The sequence below is a fragment of the Peromyscus maniculatus genome, chromosome 7 (genome assembly GCF_049852395.1).
Source record: "Peromyscus maniculatus bairdii isolate BWxNUB_F1_BW_parent chromosome 7, HU_Pman_BW_mat_3.1, whole genome shotgun sequence".
In the NCBI taxonomy this organism is placed as follows: domain Eukaryota; kingdom Metazoa; phylum Chordata; class Mammalia; order Rodentia; family Cricetidae; genus Peromyscus; species Peromyscus maniculatus.
In genome coordinates, this window is record NC_134858.1 from 119,576,205 (window position 1) to 119,598,555 (window position 22,351).

General features: G+C 55.8%; 2 protein-coding genes across 8 annotated transcripts in view; both read left to right on the forward strand.

The window, feature by feature from the left end:
• Nktr (natural killer cell triggering receptor) overlaps nt 1-4,784 on the forward strand; it is a 38,841-nt gene extending 34,057 nt beyond the window's left edge. For 3 of the 4 annotated variants that reach the window (XM_076577406.1, XM_076577407.1, XM_016001464.3), the window contains 3 exons: nt 190-246; nt 768-872; nt 2,274-4,784. In XM_076577406.1, the coding sequence (XP_076433521.1) occupies nt 190-246; nt 768-872; nt 2,274-2,361 (250 nt within the window). In that variant the 3' untranslated portion in view covers nt 2,362-4,784. The remainder of the gene's footprint in view (nt 1-189; nt 247-767; nt 873-2,273) is intronic. The other variant, XM_076577405.1, reaches the window with a different exon arrangement.
• Nucleotides 4,785-7,678: 2,894 nt separating this feature from the next.
• Nucleotides 7,679-18,559, forward strand: Zbtb47 (zinc finger and BTB domain containing 47). Of its 4 annotated transcripts, none has more exons than XM_016001476.3 (6): nt 7,679-8,389; nt 11,383-12,885; nt 13,929-14,076; nt 14,861-14,976; nt 15,557-15,701; nt 15,829-18,559. In XM_016001476.3, the coding sequence occupies exons 2-6, from the start codon at nt 11,464-11,466 to the stop codon at nt 16,101-16,103; spliced, it is 2,106 nt and encodes a 701-aa protein (XP_015856962.2). In that variant the 5' UTR covers nt 7,679-8,389; nt 11,383-11,463; the 3' UTR covers nt 16,104-18,559. The 4 variants fall into 4 exon arrangements, with proteins under 4 accessions (XP_015856962.2, XP_076433523.1, XP_006982964.2 ...); XM_076577408.1 differs by lacking the exon at nt 7,679-8,389 and adding an exon at nt 8,959-9,201 and having other exon boundaries at nt 15,829-17,398; XM_006982902.4 differs by lacking the exon at nt 7,679-8,389 and adding an exon at nt 8,986-9,118.
• Nucleotides 18,560-22,351: the final 3,792 nt, after the last annotated feature.

Consider the following 22,351-nt stretch of genomic DNA (forward strand, 5'->3'; position numbering starts at 1 on the left):
TCCAGAGAACTACATAAAGCTTTATGAAATACAAGGTTTTTATAAAGAAAATCCAATATACTTGTGATAAAAATAAAGAGTTAAAAGATTTCACTATATTTTCACTTTGATGGGCAAAAATGTCTAGATTGTTAATGTGACCTGTGCCCTAATGCACAAGGTGACAGTCCCTCCTGTGGTACATTCCAGGACATCCAGCAGGAGCAGGTCCAGGAGCAGCTCCTATGACCCTCACAGTCGCTCCAGGTAAGTGGCAGTGGGAGGCCCCAGTGTGCTGGGGTAGGAGGGCTGGCGTGTAGTGCTGGGGCTTGACCCCCAGGGCCTAGGTGCAGCACACAGCACCTCCTCTGCCATGAAGTTTACCTCCCCAGCTAAATGTTGGATTTTTCCATCAAATAACTTAAATGAATGTTTATCGTTTGAAATCATACTCTTTAAAAATGAGATCTGAGGCCCATTGTGCAACAATGTCAAATTGTAATGGCAGGTGCTTGTTGAATATACTTGCATAATAAGATCCAGACTCAGACAAACTAACTCAGTGTTAACTTTGTGATGTTTTTCAATGCAGAAAAGAAATTAGCATTTTTCTCTTTAACATGGTAAGTCCAATTGGGGGCAGTTGCTGGATGTTTCTAGAACTTCTTATGCAACTGTCCTCACACCTCCATAGAGTGCCCATGTGAGCTAGCACCATCTGACAGCCCTAAAAAGGAGACTTTCCGTATTTGAATGAGGAAATATAATGCGTGCTGTTTCTGTTTAAGCAGATCCTACACTTATGATAGCTACTACAGCCGGAGTCGCAGCCACAGCCGCAGCCAGAGGAGTGACAGTTACCATCGAGGCAGAAGTTACAACAGGCGGTCCAGGTGGGTCCTGATTTAGAACACTACAAGTGACTGGGCACTTGGTGCAAGTGGACTGTCAACGCTTCTCTTCTTGAATTCCATTGGCCTACAGGCAGCTGTTAAATATGGCTTTGATACTAAGAGTTGCCAGTGAATAGTTAGTTGTTAGTTATTATTTTATAGTTGAAACTAAAGTGGGTTTTCAAACACTCGTATAGCTTTGACCAAATATTTCTTTTGGAAGGAGTAAGAAGACCAAATCATGGCTCACTTCTGAAAGTCAGGCTAATTTACTAGAACAGCCAGTTTGTCATTTTATTAAATTAATCATAATTATTTGTTCAGCAGCACGGTTAAGGTTTATATTGTATTGTTTAATAAGATGTAAAACTTTATAAAAACTTTTGTATTGTCCCTTGCTGATGGCTGCTGTCACCCTCCCTCATCTAGTTCCACTCCAGAAACCTTTCTACAGACAGTGCATGTGACCAATCCCTTGCTTGAACTGTTTCAGGGGATGCCAGCTGTCTTCACAGGTCCAGGTGCCTTACACTCTTGTACATGAAGCCTTCCAATTACCAGCTCCAGTTCCAACATCCTATAATGTTCTAGAACCTTCTGCCCAAAAACATAAGTGCCATCTCCATCATTTCTGTTTTTTGTGTGTCTTAAAGTGATCATGTAACACCCACCCCGCAATCCCCTGCTTCCCAGTGGGTCTCCACTGCAGCCCATTGCCCTGGGAAACCCCCACCTCCATCCCACTGCTAACTCTGAGGTGCATTCCTTCCTGAATATACCCTTGGGGTTGTCAGTGCACTACCTACCTGTCCACAGTCTTACACTGTCCTTGAGCCCTTAGGTGGTTTGCTCATTTGTGGTGGGATGATGCCTACCATGACTCAGGGTTTCTCTGTGTAGCTTTGTGCCTTTCCTGGAACTCGCTTTGGAGACCAGGCTGGCCTTGAACTCACAGAGATCCACCTGCCTCTGCCTCCCGAGTGCTGGGATTAAAGGCGTGCGCTACCACTGCCTGGCCAGAAAATACTCTTACATGAACTGAATTATGACCATAACCAAGCCCATTGGCTAGGGTCCTAATGGTTTTGTTCACATGCAAACCCACACCCACACTATTAGTGAGACTCTGTACCTTTAAACCCTTCCCGCTTCAGTCTAATCCAATGTTGATGTTCACTGGGGTGTAGTAAAAAAGTAGTTTGCTCAATTTTATGAATGAATTTCAAGTAAATTTAAAAATAAAACCTCACTATTGTGAGGTTTCTTTGTTATCTTAACTTTGATTTTGCTACCATTTGCCATTTTATACATCTTTGAAAAGCCCATAGTGTTGCCATAGTTAGAACCCAAATAATAGGAGTTAAAGGCTTTTGTGTTGTGTTGTTTTGTTCTGTTATGCAGGAGCGGTCGATCGTATGGCTCGGACAGTGAAAGTGACAGAAGTTACTCTCATCACCGGAGCCCCAGTGAGAGCAGCAGATACAGCTGAGGGATCTTTGTACACAGATTGTATCTTAACTGTAAATAATTGGTAACTTAAAGCTTAAGAAACTGGACGGCAGTCTGTTGTGTTTCAGTATTAGAACTCAATTCCAACAGTGGATAGTTCCTGTCACTTCAAGTACAGGTGTCAACTAGAAATATTTTTATGCCCCACTTTACAGTAGACAACTATGGAATTTTCATTTTCTTGAATCAAGAAATGGTGAAGTTGATGTAAGTATAATTTGCAGTGTTTGTAGCTCACATAGTCCATAGAATTCAGGTTTGTCAACAGTGTTTTCAGGTTTTAGCATCCATGCTGCCAAACAGAATTGTGGAGAGCTGTCACAAGCTACAGGTCCCCACATCCCTGTGCTGGTTATAGTCTTGTGTGTGTTGTCAAACTAGGCCATCCACATCCATATTGACTGTGGCCAGGTGTGCAGGGTGGTGGCGCATGCCGCCATGCTTGCCTTTGCACAGAGACTGCAGATCGTGTTGCTGTTCCAGCTCTCACTTTGGTGCTTGGTGCCTTTGGTTCTCTTACACCTTACTTCATATACATGTCCTGATGCCAGAAGATAGAATCATGGCTTTTTTTTCTTTCTTTCTTTTCTTTTTTTAAATTCACTGGCACCAAAAATTATTTCTTCTGAGCTGGGTTCACTATGAAGGTAGGGCTTCTTCCAAACAGATATGTGGTGCAGGTGTCTTGGAACAGAGCCTGCAAGGTTGGCCATCTTGCTTTGCACGTGTGTGCTGGAAGAGTCAGCTGGAGAGTGGACTTCAGAAGAAACTCCACTTCTTTAGTTAGCACATCCCAGAGACACTTTGGCAAAGCTCTGCTCTCACACTGTGGCAACAGCCAACCTCTTCCCTGTTTGTGTTGAGACCTCTACTGGCTCCGTGAAGCCCTGCCTGACTGGAGACAACCCAGGACAAGAGTTGGGAGCAGAAGGATCACAGGCTGCTGCACAGAAAGATGTTCTTGTGGCTTTGCGTGGTTCCTCCTAAAATAACCTGTAGAAATTAGTTTGGGTTTGTTTCTTTGTTTCACTCTTTAATTTGCATTCTTTCCCCAAGTGTACTTAATCACCTTAGTGCCGGTTTAATCCTGTTCACAGAAAGAATTTCTGTATATGGTGTCAAAGTCTATACCATCCAATCTCAGGCCCTGCTGCCGGTGTATTTGGGAAGAGGAAAAGCCTTTAGCTGCTAGAGGACCTTACAGCCCTGGCCCGATGGAGGGAGGCACCGATGTGTGAAAATGGTTTTCCAGGGCCATGTGGCTCAGTGTAGCATATGCTTAGCATGTAAGGATGCTCTTGTACCCCAAAAATAATGCTGTCACCCTTATGAGGTACATAAGTAGCATTTTGGTGGCCAGCCATTGTTCAGCATACCAGTAAATATAAGTTCATTAGAAAACAGGATAACATCAGAAGTTATTGCTTGGCTGAAGATTAAACCTGTGGTTTATAGTGGGTTTTTTTTTTCCCCTAAAAGTTTCCTACAAAGAAGGATGTTTGAATCTACTAGTTGGTGAGAAGAATGCAAGCAGAGCCCAAACAAACTGCCAAATGGAATTAGTAAGGAAAAGTCACTATTGGGCAACGTATCGTTGTTTTGTAGCTGTGTAACAAATTATCCCAAATTTCTCAGCCTAAAACAGTACCCATGTGTCACTGACTATCAGCTTTGTAACTCATGGCCAGGCATGGTGGGGTTGACTGCTCAGGGTCTCAGGGCTGTGGCTAAGGGCTGGAAGGACACATGCCTCATGAAGACTCGGAGGAGGAGTGACTTTCTTGCAGACTGTCAGCTGGGGCCTCTCTGGGCTCTTTTGGGGGTGCCCACATCCCTGCCCCAGGCTTAGCCATCTTCAACCAACAGGGATCCTTTGAGCCTTCATCTTTCTTCAAAACCTCTGCCTTCCTCCTGTCTTAAAGGTTCATGTGACTAGATCAAACTAGAACAGAGATAAATATCTGAAGTCCGGTGGCCAGGGGAGTTACAGGCGTTGGCAGGTTCCGGGGGTTGGCATAGGAAGAGGCAGGGCGTGCCACCTCCTGCCACCATGGACAGCCTGACCTGTCCGGGCAGGCTCTCACCTTAGCAGTGTCAGCCTGGCTGTTTATACTCAAGTGAACTACAGAAATGGCTTTCTTTCCTAACCAGGATCATTCTGTATTTTGAAGTTATTTTTTTAATAAAATTGAATTACATTGTGTAATGTGCTTAATAGAAAATGCTTTATTGGACAGTTTTGTAACATCCTGTTTACTGCAAATGGCATAGTTGATATTGTCAAAAATGTAGAAAATACTTTTGTACATATTAGCAGTGTCTAATTTGTATATACATCAATTAAATTTCCCTACAACTTGAAAAGGGTCTTGTAGACATGAAAATACATGCTAACTTTGAGTCTGTGCTGACTGGTCTTTGCTTGCTCAGAGTCCACAGTCAGTTTCTGATAGAGCAGGTGAAGAGACGTGTCCATGGCAGGTTAGTGGTGCAGGAGTGGAGCCAGGGAAACCCTGGCAGACAGAACAGTGCCCTCTCAGGTGGGGCGCAGCTCCAGCCTCCATGGTTCTCGGCCCAGGAGCAAGTCACCCGACTGCAGTGCCCATCGTCATCCACCTCCTCTGGGAGACCACAGTGACCTTTTGCACATAAAGGTGAGGATCTGCCAGGCAAGTAAGTGAGCTCTGGAACCTGACTTGTTTGCAGATACTCAGTTTTCTAAATAGTTGTCTTTCCAAGTTAGGAAATTGCAAATTGTCAAATCTGGGTGCTTTCCTTTAAAATTTAAAGAAAGTGCCATGTGTGGTGGTATACATCTTAAACCCCAGTATTCAGAGCAGGCAGATCTCTGTGAGTTCAAGGCCAGCCAGGGCTGAATAGTAAGACTGTCTCAATAGCTGGGCAGTGGCGATGGTTGCGCACACCTTTAATCCCAGCACTCGGAAGGCAGAGCCAGGCAGATCTCTGTGAGTTCGAGGCCAGCCTGGTCTACAGAGATCTAGGACAGGCACCAAAACTACACAGAGAAACCCTGTCTGGGGAGGGGGGGAAGTAAGACTGTCTCAGAAAATACATTAAGTAAAATTTAAAATTAGCTGGGTTTGGCCTCACAAACATGTAATCCAAGCACCTGGAAGATGGAGACAGGAGGATCCATGAGTGGAAGGCCAACCTAGGCTACATGAGACCCTGTTCCACATCCTCAAAAGATAGGGGGAGGGCATTAAGGAAGTCCCTTATGGTCTTTACAGAGTTCTAAGAACTTTATTCTCATCTGGTAAGAACCTGCTTGGTGAGTGGGCAGTACTGGGGCATTGCCAGAGGCTTTGGTCTCAACTTACTGAATTAGCCAGGCATTGGGCCCCCGATGTCCTTGTGAGGGGTGTGTAACAGCTGGGGTGTGTAACAGCTGGGGTGTGGGGACTGGATGGGGCTCAGTGGTTAAGAGCACTGCCTGCTCTTCCCAGAGGATCCAGTTCAATTCCCAGCACCCACATGGCAGCTAACAACTGTCTACTAACCCCAAGATCTGACACCTTCACATAGACATATATGCAGGCAAAACACCCATAAATTTTAATCTTTTCTTTTCTTTTTTTTTTTTTTTTTTTTTTTTTTTTTTTTTGGTTTTTCGAGACAGGGTTTCTCTGTGTAGCTTTGCGCCTTTCCTGGGACTCACTTGGTAGTCCAGGCTGGCCTCGAACTCACAGAGATCCACCTGGCTCTGCCTCCCGAGTGCTGGGATTAAAGGCGTGCGCCACCACCGCCCGGCCATAAATTTTAATCTTAACAAGTTGGAACAGTTCAGAATGTTTTGGCTGAGACAAATTATTGGTTGGTGCAGTCCTTCAGGAACCTGGAGGTGAGGGAGAGCTCAGCACCCTGGAATCACCCACAGACTGCATTCTTCTGAGGCCTGGGCCACCCTTGCCATGGCTGCTCCTCCCTGTCTTAGAACAGCTCCGTATTTCTGCTGTTTTCCTCAACACCACACCCCACGCATGCATTAAGACCCAACTCCACAGCCTGGGCTAAGGAGCTTTGAAGACACCAAGGCAAAAAGTGGAAAGGGCCAGGACTGTGCCTGTGTCCACCGAGCCCTGGCCCTTGATCTCTGCTGCCCATGTGGGAGCGACAGATTCTGAGAACCCTTGTTTTCCAACTGTTGAACCCAGAGGATGCATGTGACTGGGCAAGCAGGTGTAAATAGGTGGTTCAGCCCTTCTGCACTGGTCTGGAAAGGAGTCTGCCTCCTTGCAGGCCGTGTCCAGGGGGCACTTAGGGCTCAGGACCTACACTACAGAACCTACACTCAGCTCCTCAGGACTGTGAGGGCCTCTGAGCAGCTGTGGTGAACAGCCCTTGACATGGCTGTTGCTACTCCTCACTGAGTAACTGGGGGTGGGGGCTTTTGCAAGACACTAGCCTCCCAGGGCTGTGCAGGACTAAGGTCTCTGGCAGCCTTCTAGAAGCTACCAGGGAGGCTCTCTAAGGCCCTGGAGTTGGTGTGGGCAAGGGAACCTGCTGGTTTGCATTAGGCTGCCACACTGGTGCAGCTGTGGCCCATTAGTGCTGGGCTCTGCAGCCAGAACTCGGGCAGATGGAGGGCCCTCCCCCCCTGCACCGCACCACCAGGCCGCATCACCAGGCCGCTGTCGTCCTCCCTCCAGCCTGCACCACCAGGTACTACCTAAACTGCACTCCATGCTACCTGGTGTGCTTAGCTTTCCCAGCCAAGCACAGGGAACCCCAGAAGTGAAGTCTGGACTGGAGTCACCGGGCTTCAGAGGTCACAGGCCTCTATCCTGAGCTTGAGGCTGTGGTCTAGGCTCTCTGCTCCCACCGTGCCCCTCCAGGAGGTGGAGTGCCCCCATCAGCCCTTTCTCAGGCCTCCCCCCAGCTGGACACGTGCACTCAACGGGAATCTTGGCTGTGTCCCAGCCCTGACCACCCAGTTCTGTAGCCAACGAGCACAAGGGACAGACCTCCTGGCCTTTGCAGTGTGTCCTGGAGCCGTGGGTCAGAGCTCAGGCTCTTGCTCTGGGAACTCAAGTAGGACATCGGGGGGTGGGGGGGTCACTCCTTTACTTTAGCCAAGGGCATCCCCCAAAGGTCCAGCGTTCTGCCTGTGGTTAAGCTGGCCACTCTGCCCAGCTTCCAGCCTCCTGGCACAGGGTTCTGTTTGCATGTCTAGTTTTCCTGTGGGACTCTGTCCTTGTCCACTCAGTGGGTAGATAGCCCTGCCCTTCCCACCTCCGGGTCAGTGTAGCAAACCACTCAGAAGAGAAACCAGTCAGAGGAGAAACGGCTGGAAGTGACAGGAGACATCCCGGTAACCGGCAGTTTCACAGCTCAGTCAGGCATCTGTGCCTTCTTGCAGATTCGGGGCTGCAAGCAGCTTGCTCCCCCAGCTACAGGGCATGTCCTGCTCAGATGGAGGAAGGGGCCTTCCTCTGTCCCCACCTCTCTTCATCCCACCTGACTGCTTCCCTGGCTCAGGGGTAGCCAGCCCAGTGTGGGAGATCCTTGCATTCTTAGGGGACAGACCCTCAGCTATTTGATGGCACCTGTCTGGCTCTAGAGGAAGCGCCGCAGCCCCTGCCCACCGTGAGGAAGGCGTATACCCAGGGAGACTGCTGTGGCCGGAGTGGGGCGGTCAGGCTGGAGCAGTGCGGGGAGTGACTAGGCTGAAGAGCGGCCGCTGGGTAGGGGTGCGGGGCGTCCGAAGGAGAGACCACGGTGGTAGCCCGTGGTCCCGCCCTGCCGCCGCTCAGCCTGGCAGCGTTCCTTCGCAGCCTCCTGCCAGCACAGCCAGCCCCCTGCCCCCACGGAGCCGGTGCCAGAGCAGCATTCCGCAAGCCGGGCTGCATCTCCCCAGTGGAGGCTGCGCCGAGAGGCCACTCGGCCGGGCCTGGGCCTCTGGGCCCCCACCCGGCTGTCCCGAGCAGGCTTCCCTCGCTGCGGCTGCGGCGGTGGCTCAGAGGCCCTGCGCAGCCAAAGGCCACCAGGTAGGTCCCAGAGGCGCAGAGCAAAACGTATGGGAGGGAGGCCGGAGCAGCCGGGGACCCCAGACTCACCCCCAAGTCGGAGCAGCCGGGACCACAGGGGGCGGGTGGTGAGCGTGGCTGGGGTGCGGGGCTCGGGCCCTCAGCGTCTCCCGGCTCCAGGGAGCAGGTGGGTCGGGGGCCGGCGCGCCCAGCTCAGTGACCTCACGCCTACCCGGGCCCTGGCCCCGCCCCCGTGGAGCAGCGGGAGGACACTCGGGTTAGACTCCGGACGAACTTCCCCGCAGAGAGGGGCTCAGCGCGGGAGGGTGGGGTCGCGCGGTTCAAACGCTCCCACGTCAGCTGCCGGCCCGGCCCGGGGACCCCGAGGCTCTCTGCAGGGCAGCCGCACCGGGACGGCGCGCACACCGCGCATCCGCGCCCCTAGCCCGCACGCAGGGCGGCCTGGCCCTTTAAGCGTCCAGACGGCGGCCCCAGCTGACGCGCGGGCTCCAATCGGCGCCCCGCGCCCCCCGCCCGCCGCGCCCGAGGCTCCCGGGCCGCAGCTGCTCGGCCGGGACTCGCCGCGGCCCTGCGCCTCCGCCCGCCCGCCCGCCCGCCCGGCCGCGCCCCCGGGGCCATGGTCGCGGGGGCGGCCCCCAGCGCGGCGCTTCATGGGGCGGCCCGGCCCCGGCCGCCGGGGGCAGCGCGATCCTGCGGGGCCCTGTGAGCTCCCAGCGCCGCGGCACCATGGTACGCAGGGCCCTGCCTGTCCCCCCGCTTATCCGCCCACCGGCGAGCGCCGCCTTTCGGAGCTCACGGTCCCGCGCGACCCGGTACAGGGCTTGGAGCGACCTGGCCCCTCCCCCGGGGGTCCTCGACCCTATCGGCTGGGTGTCCGCAGGCCCGGAGTGCGGCGCGGTGGCGCGGTGGCGCTGCTAGGGGTGAAATTCCTGGGGTGGGGGTGCAGGCGCGAAAGGCCGAGGTCTTGCTGCACGCGGGCGGAGGGGGGCGCTTCTCTGCGCCCGGACGGCGCCGCCCCGGGGCTGGTAATGGGGGGGAAAGAGGGAGTCGGATTCCCGCCCAGGCCTTGGGCCACGTGGGCGCTGCAGCCGCCCTGCCGGAGATTGGGACGGCTCGCACCGAGGGCGGGGGGCGCCCACAGCTGGAGTGGAAATTCCTGTGTGACCTTGGGCCGGTCCCCTGCTGTCTCTGAGCCAGGCCATTCCAAAGAAGGCATCCAGAAGTCACGAGCCCGTACCCCTGCGCGGCTTGGGCTCTCCCCAGGTTTCACCAGATGGCCCTCAGGAGTCAAAAGCTCGGTGGCCTCTGCAGGTGTCCCCTGGGGGAGGGCTGCTGCTGGAGCTGGCATAACCAGGTGGAGAGAGGCCTCCTCAGCTCCAGGGAGCAGAAGCATCTGGCCAGAGACCCACAGCTGGTGGGCACCGATGGGAGGGGCTGGGCCCACAGCTGGGCCCTGCCGCTTGCCTGGCTGGGTTAGGCTAGGAAGTGGATCTGGAAACACATGGGTTCCTGCCAGGCCCAGGTGGCCCTTTCCAAGCAGGTGGGCCCTGGCGGGGTGGGGTGGGGTATGTGGTACGCAGGTCTCTCCCTGGCACCATCCATCCTCAGCAGTGCGGACCCCGGTCACCTGCAGGCGCGGTGACTGCGGAGGAGGGTGTGTAGTGACCGTGTTTGGATGTTCACAGACCCCACACCTCCACCCCACCTCACTTTCAGCACTCACTAAGCCTTCTAACCACTTGGAGTGTCCCAGCCAGAAGGAAGGGGTACCCAAGAGGGCAGGATGGCCACAGCTCCAGAGCACAGTGCCTCTCTGGGCCTCAGTTTCTCCATCTGTGCAGCAGGAATTGGTCCCAAGGGATGAATCAGAGTGAGTCAGAGGAGAGGGCCGGGTGGGGCTCCATGCCACGTCCCAGCCCGACGGGCCAGCAGTTCTGGGGTAGTCGAAGGTGGGTGGCGGAGGGCACTCAAGGGAGGTGATGTCCGCTGCTGGTGGAGCTGCCCTGGGCTGCTCTCCGGAAGGGCAAAGGCTCATAGCTCCCCGGGGTTCACCTGCATCGGAAACACAGCTTCTCCCCGGCTGACAGAGAATCGACCGACAGGGCAGCTTCACCCTTGGACCTCTGAGGAAGAGGTGGTGGGCTTACGTCCCCCAGTGGGGCAAATCGGCACTCAGACACGGGAAGCCTTTGTCTTGCCAGGCAGAGCCTGAGAAGCAGCCAATGCTGGCCTGTGTCTGCCGAGCCCCAGGCACCCAACTGCTGGGAGTTCTCTGGCAGTCTGGTCTAGTGGTCTCTGAGGTCCCTGGTGATCTCCAGGAGGTGTGGCCTCCAAGACAGGGCCATCTTGGAGCTTGTAGGCCTGCGCATCATCCCAGCCACACTGAAGTCTCCTGTTGGGAGTGTGGTAAACAGAGAACGCGGCCCATCCTCCCGCGAGGGCCCTGGGTCCCCGGAGCTGCTGTGGCCAGGGCTGGGAGGTATGATGGACCAGGCCTGGGCGTTTTTAGCCTGTTGTCTTCTGTAACCCTAAAGGCCTTTACTGGCCACCATCTAAGTGATCCCCAGATGGAGCCTGGGTGCTGTAGCAGATGCTGGGTCTTCTGCTCCCCGGCTGCTCACCACTGGGCAAGCTCTTGTCTGTCGGTGTGGTGGGACGGTCAGGACGCACTGGGGATAGATGGAAATAGAGGCACCGTGAGCAAGGATCCCGGGGCGACCCCTCGCCCTGCTATGCTTGGGCCTCTCAGAAAGCCCCACATCCCAAGGAGCTCCAGGTTCCCCACCTATCCACAAGCGGTTCACACGGCCCCTGCCCCCTCCCCTCTCTGTGTGACCGCCCTGTGTGTGCACAGAAGAGCTCTGGGAGGAGGCCTGGGGTGGCCACCTGGGCACAAGTCCCAGGACACAGTTCCTGCCGTGCCTCTGGTGTCCCCCGCGCGCGCGGTGGGGGTGCGGTGGCGGGCCTCACCTTCCTGTGTCCTGGCCCCACAGTTGCTGGTTGAGAAGACGACAGACTCGCCGGCGGCAGAGTTCTCGCTGGTGGAGGACGTGGCCCTGCACTTCGCCTGCTTGATGGGCCGCCTGAACGAGCAGCGCCTCTTCCAGCCGGACCTGTGCGACGTGGACCTAGTGCTGGTGCCCCAGCGCAGCGTCTTCCCCGCACACAAGGGCGTGCTGGCTGCCTACAGCCAGTTCTTCCACTCGCTCTTCACACAGAACAAACAGCTGCAGCGCGTGGAACTGTCCCTCGAGGCGCTGGCACCCAGTGGCCTGCAGCAGATCCTGAACTTCATATACACGTCCAAGCTGCTGGTGAACGCAGCCAACGTGCACGAGGTGCTCAGCGCGGCCTCGCTGCTGCAGATGGCTGACATCGCTGCCTCCTGCCAGGAGCTGCTGGACGCTCGGTCCCTGGCGCCCTCGGGCCCCGTGACCCTGGCACAGCCGGCTACCAGCTGTGCCCCGGTGCCTCCGCCACCCTACTACTGTGACATCAAGCAGGAGGCAGACACCCCAGGCATACCCAAGATCTATGCCCGAGAGGGCCCCGACCCCTACTCTGTGCGTGTGGAGGACGGGGCAGGGACAGCCGGGGACTCTGCTGCTCCTGGGCCGGCACAGCCACTCTTCTTCAAGGAGGAGAAGGAAGGGGCACCTGAGGAGGCTGGGGCACCTGAGGAGGCCGAGGCCCCTAGTAGCCTGTGCAAGCTAGAAAGTGGAGAGGGGCTGGAGCCAGAATTGGGCGCCTCGGGCACCTATGGGCGCCAGGAGCAGTCACAAATCATTGTGGAAGTCAACCTCAATAACCAAACGCTGCATGTGTCCACTGGGTCTGAGGGCAAGCCAGGCTCTGGGGCCACTGTGGTGCTGGGCCAGGAGGATGGGATGCAGGAACGCTTAGAAGAAGAGGGGGAGGAAGGGGGAGGGAGTGCAGGGGGAGAGGAGGAGGAGGAGGAAGAGGAGGAGGAAGAAGGAGGCAGCCAGGGAGAGGAGGAAGATGAGGAAGGGCCCAGTGAGCAGGAAGATGAAGATGAAGAGGATGGGCCCAGTGAGCAGGATGCAGAGAGTTCCGAGGAGGAGGGGGAGGCTGAGGGCAGGCAGGACACTGCGGGTCCTGCGGGGTGTCAGGGCAGCCAGGTGGAGCCCCCACTGCACAGCCGGATGTCCACACGGTCCCGGGGACAAAACTCTCAGCGCCGAGCCACCCCTGAGCCAGAGGAGGCCGGGCGTAGAGGCGGGAAGAGGCCCAAGGCCTCTGGAGCTGTTCCTGCAGCCCAGGCAGCGGATGGGCTGGGGGCCAAGGTGAAGCTGGAAGAGAAACAGCAGCATCCATGCCAGAAGTGCCCTCGGGTCTTCAACAACCGCTGGTACCTGGAGAAGCATATGAATGTGACCCACAGCCGCATGCAGATCTGCGGCCAGTGCGGGAAGCGTTTCCTGTTGGAGAGTGAGCTGCAGCTACATCGGCAGACGGACTGCGAGCGCAACATCCAGGTGAGACATGCTGCCCAGGTGGTCCCCAGACTGGCTCTGAGAGGTGGAGCCGGGCTCTGTTCTGGCCCGTGGGGTCATGAACAGAGGACTGTGGCAGCACCCTTACCCGATGGACGAGGGCAGCAAGGGTGTGTGTGGGAAGAGTGGAGAATTACCTGAATGCATGTGGTCAGGGGAAAGAGGAACCGGGGAGGGATGTGTCTTAACCAGTCTCTAAGGCCCAGAGCTGCCTGTGCGGCTGCATAGGGTGTACACCACACGGAGTGTGCACAGAGGGGAGGGGCACGCCTGGAGAGGGCGCCACCTTCCCCCAGCCACAGTCACGGCAGAGCCGCAGGCAGCCCATCGGGAGGAAGCCCTGCATTCGACTCTGTGTGTGTGTGTGGGTGTGTGTGTAGGGGGGCCGTGCTGGGATGGCTGCCAGTCTCGGGCCAGTCTGTGTCTGTCTGAGCACACCCCCGCATGTGCATGCATACACACATGAGCCTGGCCCAGGACAAAGGGGAAAATGGCCACAGGTAGGCGGGTGTTAATTACCTGCACTAATTGCTAATTGTGGTGCCAGTGGGGAAGGTGTGACCTGGTGACCTGCCTACCCCCACTCTGTGCACCTGTTTCCTGCCCCGGGGCTGTTTCTCAGCTATTCCTGCTGCAGGCGGCAAAGCCTTGGTGCCTTCCTGCCAAGCCCATGGCCTCTGACCTCTGGGGCTCCAGGAGAAGGTCTCAGTCCACCCACCCTGCACTGCCTGAGGAAGTCCTGGTACCCTCTGCAGTCCGTAGAGCCCCCACTGACGAGAACCTGAAAGGCCCCCCCACCGACCAGCGCAGCTGCCCTACCTGACATGGTCCACAGCCTCTTGCCTAAGAGGGGGTCCTGGAAGTGGTACCCCAGCAGCCACATGGGTTGGTATGGGAGGAGTCAACCCAGCTTCGAAACGTCAGGTCCGGCCATCTCACCAGCACTCTTCGGATGGGGAAACTGAGGCCCTGTCGAGGTGGCAGCTAGTCCCAGGCCACACCCAAAGCTCCTCCTTTTCCCGCAGTGTGTGACCTGCGGCAAAGCCTTCAAGAAGCTCTGGTCCCTGCATGAGCACAACAAGATCGTGCATGGTTACGCAGAGAAGAAATTCTCCTGCGAGATCTGCGAGAAGAAGTTTTACACCATGGCACATGTGCGCAAGCACATGGTTGGTGAGTCCCCGCCAGTGCGGGTGTGGGCCCAGGGTGGGCCGGCTGCTGGCTGTGTCAGAACTGCATCCGGGGGACGGGAGGGGATGCCCGAGCAAGCTGGCAAGGTGGGAATCCGGCTGCCCACTGCTGGCCAGGCTGTGGGTCCTGTCCACCCACGGAAAAGAACAGCTTTTCCTGAATCACACAGTTCCACGTGGGCTGGCGCAGTCCCGTCTCAGTGTGGCAGACACGAGCCTCTCCTACTGTCTCACCTTTGGGCCCTTCACAGGGCTTCAGGCTTCTCTTGCGTTCAACCTCCCCCAGGGCTCACACCTGGACACAGTAAGGAGGCCTCCCCAAGTGTGATGGCCACCCCGTGCTCAGGCGAGGCTGCATACCCTCCAGGTGGACCTGGCCGAGTGTCTGGAGTTCCCTGTGGTTACCTTTTCTCAACTGGGCTCTGAGCACTAGGAAGGATCGATCAGATAGACAAATGGCCCGGCAGACATTTCTTCACTGGACAGTGTAAACTGGATGGGACTGAGACCCTGGGGTCTAGGTCTTGGCCAGGGGCATGCTGGGTAACAGGTTGGTGATCTCTGAGCTGGGAGGGCTGTCTCCAGATGTGTTCTTCATTGGCCTTCCATGTCACTGGTCCCAAGGATGAGGCCTTCACCCTGGGTATGCCATTGAGTTCAGTACCACCCCCCAGGAAACTGCGGGGTGCAGGGCTCCCAGAAGGCAGGTCTGGAAGTGGGGGTCAGGTAGGTACCCTGGAGAAGTGACGGCTGGCGCCCACCCGCAGCCCACACCAAGGACATGCCCTTCACCTGTGAGACCTGTGGGAAGTCCTTCAAGCGCAGCATGTCGCTCAAGGTGCACTCGCTGCAGCACTCCGGAGAGAAGCCGTTCCGCTGTGAGGTGAGCTCTGCTGGCTGCGGGGTCCCCCTGGTGGTCCCACCTCCGCCCACCCCCATCTTCACGGATAGGGAGGTCAGAGGGAGCTGCAGGTCTGGATTGGTGACACATGCCTGTAATCCCAGCGCTGGAGAGGCGGAGGCTGCATGAGCAGGAGTTCAAGATCAGCCTCTGTCATACAATGAGTTGGGGTGGGGGCGCATGAACCAGCCGACCGAAGGGCAGGCTGGGGAGACAGCTGGTCAGGAAAATGTTTGCTTTGGAGGCCTGAGAACCTGAGCTCCAGTCCAGGTATTTGTTTTGTTTTTGTTTCATTATTATTATTATTAAGTTAAAGCTGGGCATGGAGGAGCATGTGCTGGAGAGGCAGAGACAAGTGGGTACCTGGAGCTCCCTGGCCAGTCAGCACAGCCTGAACAAAGTCTAGGCCAGAGAGAGACCCTGCCAAAAACAGCTAGGTTCGAGGATGCCTGAGGAAACACCAGAGGCTGACCACAGGGGACATCTGTCTGTGGACACACGCACGAGTTTCAGGTTGGGTGAGGCAGGATGAGGACGTCTGCAGCTCTGCCCTTCCCCACAGAACTGCAATGAACGCTTCCAGTACAAGTACCAGCTGCGCTCCCACATGAGCATCCACATCGGCCACAAGCAGTTCATGTGCCAGTGGTGTGGCAAGGACTTCAACATGAAGCAGTACTTCGATGAGCACATGAAGACGCACACAGGTGCGCGCCCTCCACCCGGGGCTCCGTTCACTTCTGGGCCCCCTCGGCCCTGAGTTGGGTAGGGTGGGATGGGGTGGGGTGGGAGCTCGGGCTGGCCATAACACCCCTGCCACCCCTCCAATTGCAGGGGAGAAGCCATACATCTGCGAGATCTGTGGCAAGAGCTTCACCAGCCGCCCCAACATGAAGCGGCACCGGCGCACGCACACGGGAGAGAAGCCCTACCCGTGTGACGTGTGCGGGCAGCGCTTCCGCTTCTCCAACATGCTGAAGGCACACAAGGAGAAGTGCTTCCGTGTCAGCCACCCACTGCCCAGCGACCCTGCCACCCTGCCCACCCCACACCTGCAGCCCACAGCCCCCCTCTTCCCCCCTGCAGCTCCCAGGCTGGACACCAACTGACCCCCAGCACAGGCCCTCCTGGCCAGGGACAGCAGGAACACAGGCTGGGGGCTGTGCAGAGGCGGGATGCCCCTGGCTGGCACTGGGTCCCGGTGCATGCTGGGAGCTCCCTTCTGCAGCTCCTCGCAGGTTTTGCTCCTTACCTTTGGAGTAAGGGAACACAGAGGGACTGGTTGGCTACACCCCTCCCGGTGAGGGATGCTGGAGGCAACAGATACAGGGCAGGGGGACTCTGGGCTGCAGACATGGCCACGAGCCAGGCAGGGCCTGGGTCAGCCTCGCCTGCTCATCCCAGCTTTCCTGTGCCCTGACTTACTCCCTAGGACGGGAAGGTTTGGGGGGAATTCGGGTACACCCCTGTTGAAGGAGTTGTGGACCCGCCCCCCCAGCAGGCCTGTGCCCGGGGAGGCATGGCAGGGTAGGGGAATGGCAGGGTGTGAGGGCTGCAGACCCCCTCTGTGTGATATAGAGTGGGGCGGGAGGGGCTGGGCCCCATGGGTTTCTTTTCCTATTCGCATCCCTGCCAGGCAGGTTCAGGGATCCTCAGCCTGCGCAGGACTTTTTAAAGAGCCCCAGATCCTGGAGAGAATTTCTCTGGGTGCTGGGGACCAAGCCTTCAGGGGGGTGGAGAAGCTGACTCCTCAGCCCCAGCTCCCAGGGGTCCTGCAGGAGAATGATATCCCAGGGGTGGGTCTCACAGGAGCCTCAGGCAAGTAGTTCAGGGTTTCACGGTGCTATCTGTGGGTCAGGGGACAAGGAGGTGTCCACAGGGCACCCCTGTCCCTTACCAGCCTGCCTGGCTGGCCTCCCCCATCAGGAGACACATGCATCTGTGTCTGCTCCCCAGAGGCCTACATGAGGCCTCCTCTTATGGGGCCAGGCCACTACCCGCCTCTGGCTGGCACCTGGTCCCCCTGCACTCTGCACTGCCTGCTGTGCCCGCCCAGCCAGGGGGCTCAGCCAGTGCCCAGTGCTTGCCCCTTGGGAGGCAGGCACTAGTAGGTGACCCTTCTCTGTCTTCGTTCAATGTCCTTATTCCTGCGTTCAAATGGGAGAAGGTTTCCATAAGCTGTTTGCTGTTCTGGTCTCCCACTGTTCATAAGCTTCTGTTTGTCACACTCTGCACCTTATTCCCTTCCCATCACCACCTTCCCAGCATGCCACACTGGGAAGAGGCCTGCGCCCAAGGGTCCAGGCAGAGGGCACCAAAGCCCTCTGACCTCAGAGGCCCATGGAGCTGGGACAGAGGGCTGGGGACATTTTAATCATCAATAAACGAAGCACTTTATTCTGTACAGGTGTGGGCAGGCCCCAGGTGCTGACTCGGCTGTCCTCTGGGCTAGGAAGGACTGAGTGACCAGTTTCTCTGGTGTAGGCAACCTCTCCCAGCCTGCAGAGTCAGGCTCAAGCATGGCCTCGGGTCCCTCTGTGTCCACGGGGGGAGACAGGTGGGACCCTGTCTGAGAAAGGAAGGTTTCCCATTGCCTGCAGACTCCTGCCTCGCTGCCCAAGGTTGGGCTTCCAGCTCCTTCTCTGTAGCTGTTCTTCCCCTGGCACCCTTAATCTCTGGGCTTCCACAATGTCCTCAGGGACCCTTTCCCTGCCTCTTGTCTCTAACCTTTGGCCCCAGTGCCTGGCAGCTCTCCAGAGCTGGCTCACATTTAAAAAAGAAAAGAACAGTTGACCACCTCAAGGGGTCCCCCCGCTTGTCACTTGCTGGCCCTGGTGGCCTTCATGGGGCCAGGACCCTGGTCTATCTGGGCATTCTTCAGTAAGCAGCAGTCTGAAGGGTAGAGGCTGGAGATGAAACTGTCCCAGGAGGTGGGGTCCCCATTCCCTTACATACCCCCACCCTCAGGGGCCAGACGGGTTCTGGGCACTGGCTGGGATGGTTGCTATGTGGAAGGTGGGCACAGCCCCCTCTCGGAGGCCGCTGTGTGGTGCTACACACTTCACCCTGCCCACATGGCGCTCCCTTGCGCTTCTCCATGCTGTAGAATTGGGGTTCTTGCTTCGCCAGCTTTTACACTTTATTTTAAAAAAGATGGTCAAGTCGCTGAATGTTGGCATGTGGGAACTGGAGCATGGTGGCAACTTTCCAGGCCCATCCAAGAGACTGGCCTTGGGACCCTCACCTCTGGGAAGACTTGCTGGGGTCTCTTGCCGAGCTGGACTTGGTAGGTCTAGTCCTGGGCCTGCTCCTCTGAAGTGATGCAGGTGTTCTGGTCTTGGAACAGTTGTTAGGGAGTCTCCATGGAGGCATGGTGGGCCCTGAACCCAGGAACGACCACCTCCATATCCCCTCAGTGGTCTAGGTGGTGGAGAAGGCCAGACACAAGTGTGTGGAACCTCCATGTCTGGTTGCATAGACACCCCCGTGGTCCCAGGGTGGGGACAGTAGTCATTCAAGGGAGACGAGTGACGGGGAATAAACTTGGTACCGCTCCTGGTCTTCCGCCCAGCCTCTTCTTTATATGTCCCAGAATCTCAGCACACAACCCCCATGGGCGTTTAGGGCACCCATGGGGCCCACCTTCCCCCCTAAAGGTTTGGGTGAGACGGGCCCCACACTGCCTCCGGGTCTTGGGCCAGACACAGAAGGGTCTGAAAGACCTGAAGTTCTGGGATTTGCTGAGGTAACCCCCAAGGCAGCATCCATAAGACTCCAGGGCCTCAGTCCTGGGGTCAGCAGGGCCTGCCCCTCTCATCCCCCTGGGGTCTGATGCCTTCAGACCCCGGGAGCTCTGAGAGCCAGGGGCCCCCACAGGTATTTCCTGCCACTTGTGCTCTGCTTGGTGGAATTCTGGGCCCTGGAGACACGGGTCTCTACAACTGTCATCTGCCACCCTGCTCACAGGTGCAGAGTGCCACAGAGACCTGGAGGCCTGGTGGGGAAGGCTGTGGGTGAGGAGTTGGCTGTCCAGGCAGATTCCTGTGGGTTTGCTGTCTCCTTCAGAAGAAACAGGTTGTACTCAAGACACTCTGAAGAGCTGGATGTGGTAGAACATGCCTGAAACACCCGCACTTGGGAGGCAGAAGCAAGAGGGTTAGGAGTTCAAAGCCACCTTTGGCCACACAGTGAGTTCCAGGCCAGCCTGCCCTATGGGATTGACACCCTCCCTGTCTCAAAAAGGCCTAAGATTCAAAACAAGCTGTGATGTGAAGGGGCTGCTTCTTTTGTTGTTGTTTGGTTTTTCGAGACAGAATATCCCCATGTAGCCCTGGCTGTCCTGGAACTCACTCTGTAGACCAAGCTAACCTTGAACTCGAGATCTGCCTGCCTCTGCCTCCTGAGTGCTGGGATTAAAGGTGTGCGCCACCACACCCGGCTGTAAGTGGGCTTCCTGGGAGGATCCTGTTATGTTCCTCTCTTGCACCTCTGTACTCTGTCCTTCGGTGTGCCACCTTCACACGGGGCCTTGGGCTATAGGCTGTGGGTGTCAGACAGCAGAGTGCCTTGTAGCTAGAGTTTTCCTGCCTTGCCCACAGTCAGGACAAATCTCTGTCACCCACCAGTCCCACAGCTGCTCAGACCCAACCAAGTAAACACAGAGACTCATATTGCTTACAAACTGTATGGCCATACCAGGCTTCTTGCTAACTGTTCTTACATCTTAAATTAACCCATTTCTATAAATCTATACCTTGCCACGTGCCTCGTGGCTTACCGGCATTTTCACATGCGGCTTGTCATGGTGGCGGCCGGCAGTGTCTCTGACTCAACCCTCCTCTTCCCCAAATTCTTCTCCTCCTTGTCCCGTCTATACTTTCTCCTGCCTGACTACTGGCCAATCAGTGTTTTATTTACTAACCAATCAGAGCAACACATTTGCCATACAGAACATCCCACAGCAGTGCCTAGAACATTCTATTCCCCCAGGGTCTGGGCCCAGGCTGCTCTGCCTTATCTCTTCCTGAAGCCTGGCTGGTGTGGGGGGCCAGCTGGGAGACCAGCTCCCACATTTTACCTCAGGGTACTCTTGAGAAGAGAGGAATAAGAGGTTTAGATAGAAGGATAGAGGGGAGAGAAACAGAAACACAGGATAGCCTCGGGAGGGCCTGGATCCTTATCTACCGGCCCCTTCTGTCTCTTCAGAAGGGCCTTTTATAGGAATGCCGAGGGGTGGAGCAAAAGACCTTCCCCTGGGTTAGCCAAGTGTAGACCCTTCCAATCACCTAATAACCATGCACATGGTCAAGCAGTCCTCTAATGCAGCTCTGCTGGGTAAAGCAAGGAAACCTTTATGGGCCTCCACAGCTGGGAAGGCTGTTCCCTGTCTATGCATGCCTGGTTATTCAATAAGAATAAGACATTCGCCGGGCGGTGGTGGCGCACGCCTTTAATCCCAGCACTCGGGAGGCAGAGGCAGGCGGATCTTTGTGAGTTCGAGGCCAGCCTGGGCTACCAAGTGAGTTCCAGGAAAGGCGCAAAGCTACACAGAGAAACCCTGTCTCGAAAAACCAAAAAAAAAAAAAAGAATAAGACATTCACTCTGGCTTAGCAGTACTCTCCAGCCTTCCTTTGCTATGACATGGCCTTTTAGCTGTGTATAGTAAGTCAGGTGAGACTGGATCCCACGGTGGTGACAAGCCACCCACACTTCAGTGACACAACACCTATGACCCTGTGAAGTCTGTGGGAGAGGCTTTGGTGCCTCAGAACGACAGGTTACTTTGATCTGTGGCACAGCCATATTGACCTGGGTCTCCAGAAGGACGAGCTAGGGTAGGAACAGTGTGCTGCTATTCAGAGATGACATGTCATTACCTAAGATTCCATGGCCAAGCCCTACTTCAGAGTGATGTGGAAAGAGGACCCTGGTGAGCAGCTGAAATGAAGAGAGTTCTAGAACTATAGCAGGCAGCAATACCCGCTCCTGTACCTTGCCTTGGTCTCCTGGGGCCAGGTTGCCAGGCAGTCTACTCGGCCAAGGGCAGCAGGACATCTGAGAGCTGAGGCAGGGGGTTGATTGAGCCCAGAAGTTTGAGGCCAGTCTACAACATAGACCTTGTCTCAAAATGAATACAGCTTTTAAAATGGTGCGTGTGTGTGTGTGTGTGTGTGTGTGTGTGTGTGTGTGAATTCTCACAGTTTGGAGGGTGGGAGCAGGATTTCTTGTTTTTCTACTTTGCATGCTAGGCTAACTGGCCTCTAAACTTCCAAGTATTCTTCTATCACTATTTCCCATCTTTCCATGGAGCTGCTGGGATTTCAGGCTCGTATACTGTACCCAGCTTCACATGGGTTCTGCATTTTACCCCGAGTCATTGTCTGAGTCAGGGTTTCTATTGCTGTGACTAAACACCATGACCAAAGAGCAAGTTGGGGAGGAAGTCAGAACAGGAACTCAAACAGGGCAGGAACCTGGAGGCAGGAGCTGATGCCGACATAGGCTATGGAGGGGAGCTGCTTATTGGCTTGCTCCCCATGGCTTGCTCAACCTGCTGGGGTTTTTTTTTTTTCTGTTTTTTTGAGACAGGGTTTCTCTGTTTAGTTTTGGTGTCAACCTGCTTTTTTATAGATCCCAGGACCACCAGCCCAGGGATGGCACCACCCACAAAGGGCTGGGCCTCCCTCATTGATCACTAATTGAGAAAAGGCCTTACAGCTGGATCTCATGGAGGCATTTCCGCAGCTGAGGTTCCTTCCTCTGATGACTCTAGCTTGTGTCAAGTTGACACAAAACCAACCAGTACAGTCATCTCCCATACAAATTCATGTGTGTGTGCGCACACGCACGCGCACACACACACACACACACACACACACACACACACACACACACCGTATGTAGCTGAATATGACTTTGAACTTATTGTTCACCTTCTGCCTTCATCCCCCCATGCTGGGATGGTAGGCATGTGCCACCACACTGGAGAGCCAACCCCAGGTCTGTACATGCTAGGCAAGCACTCTACCCACTGAGCTACATCCCTACCCGGAACACACCTTTTTTGGGGGGTAGAGGATGAAAAATATAAAGTGTGAAGAGAGTCTGAGAAAAGGCAACACGGTGCAGCATCCCCAAGGCCTCGTCTGGAGAAACCTGCTAGATGTCCGTCCACAGATGGTCACTGGGGCCTTGAGGGATTGGGGAGCACGGGTCCCATCCTTCTCCACATCTCCAGCAGCAGCTGAGCAGACCCCACCTTGCACTCTCCTCAACACTCTTGCCTAGCTGGAGATGGGGCTCTCGAAGCTGTGGCCATACCTGTCCCCATGCCCCCAGGGGCTTCTGCAGCTCCCT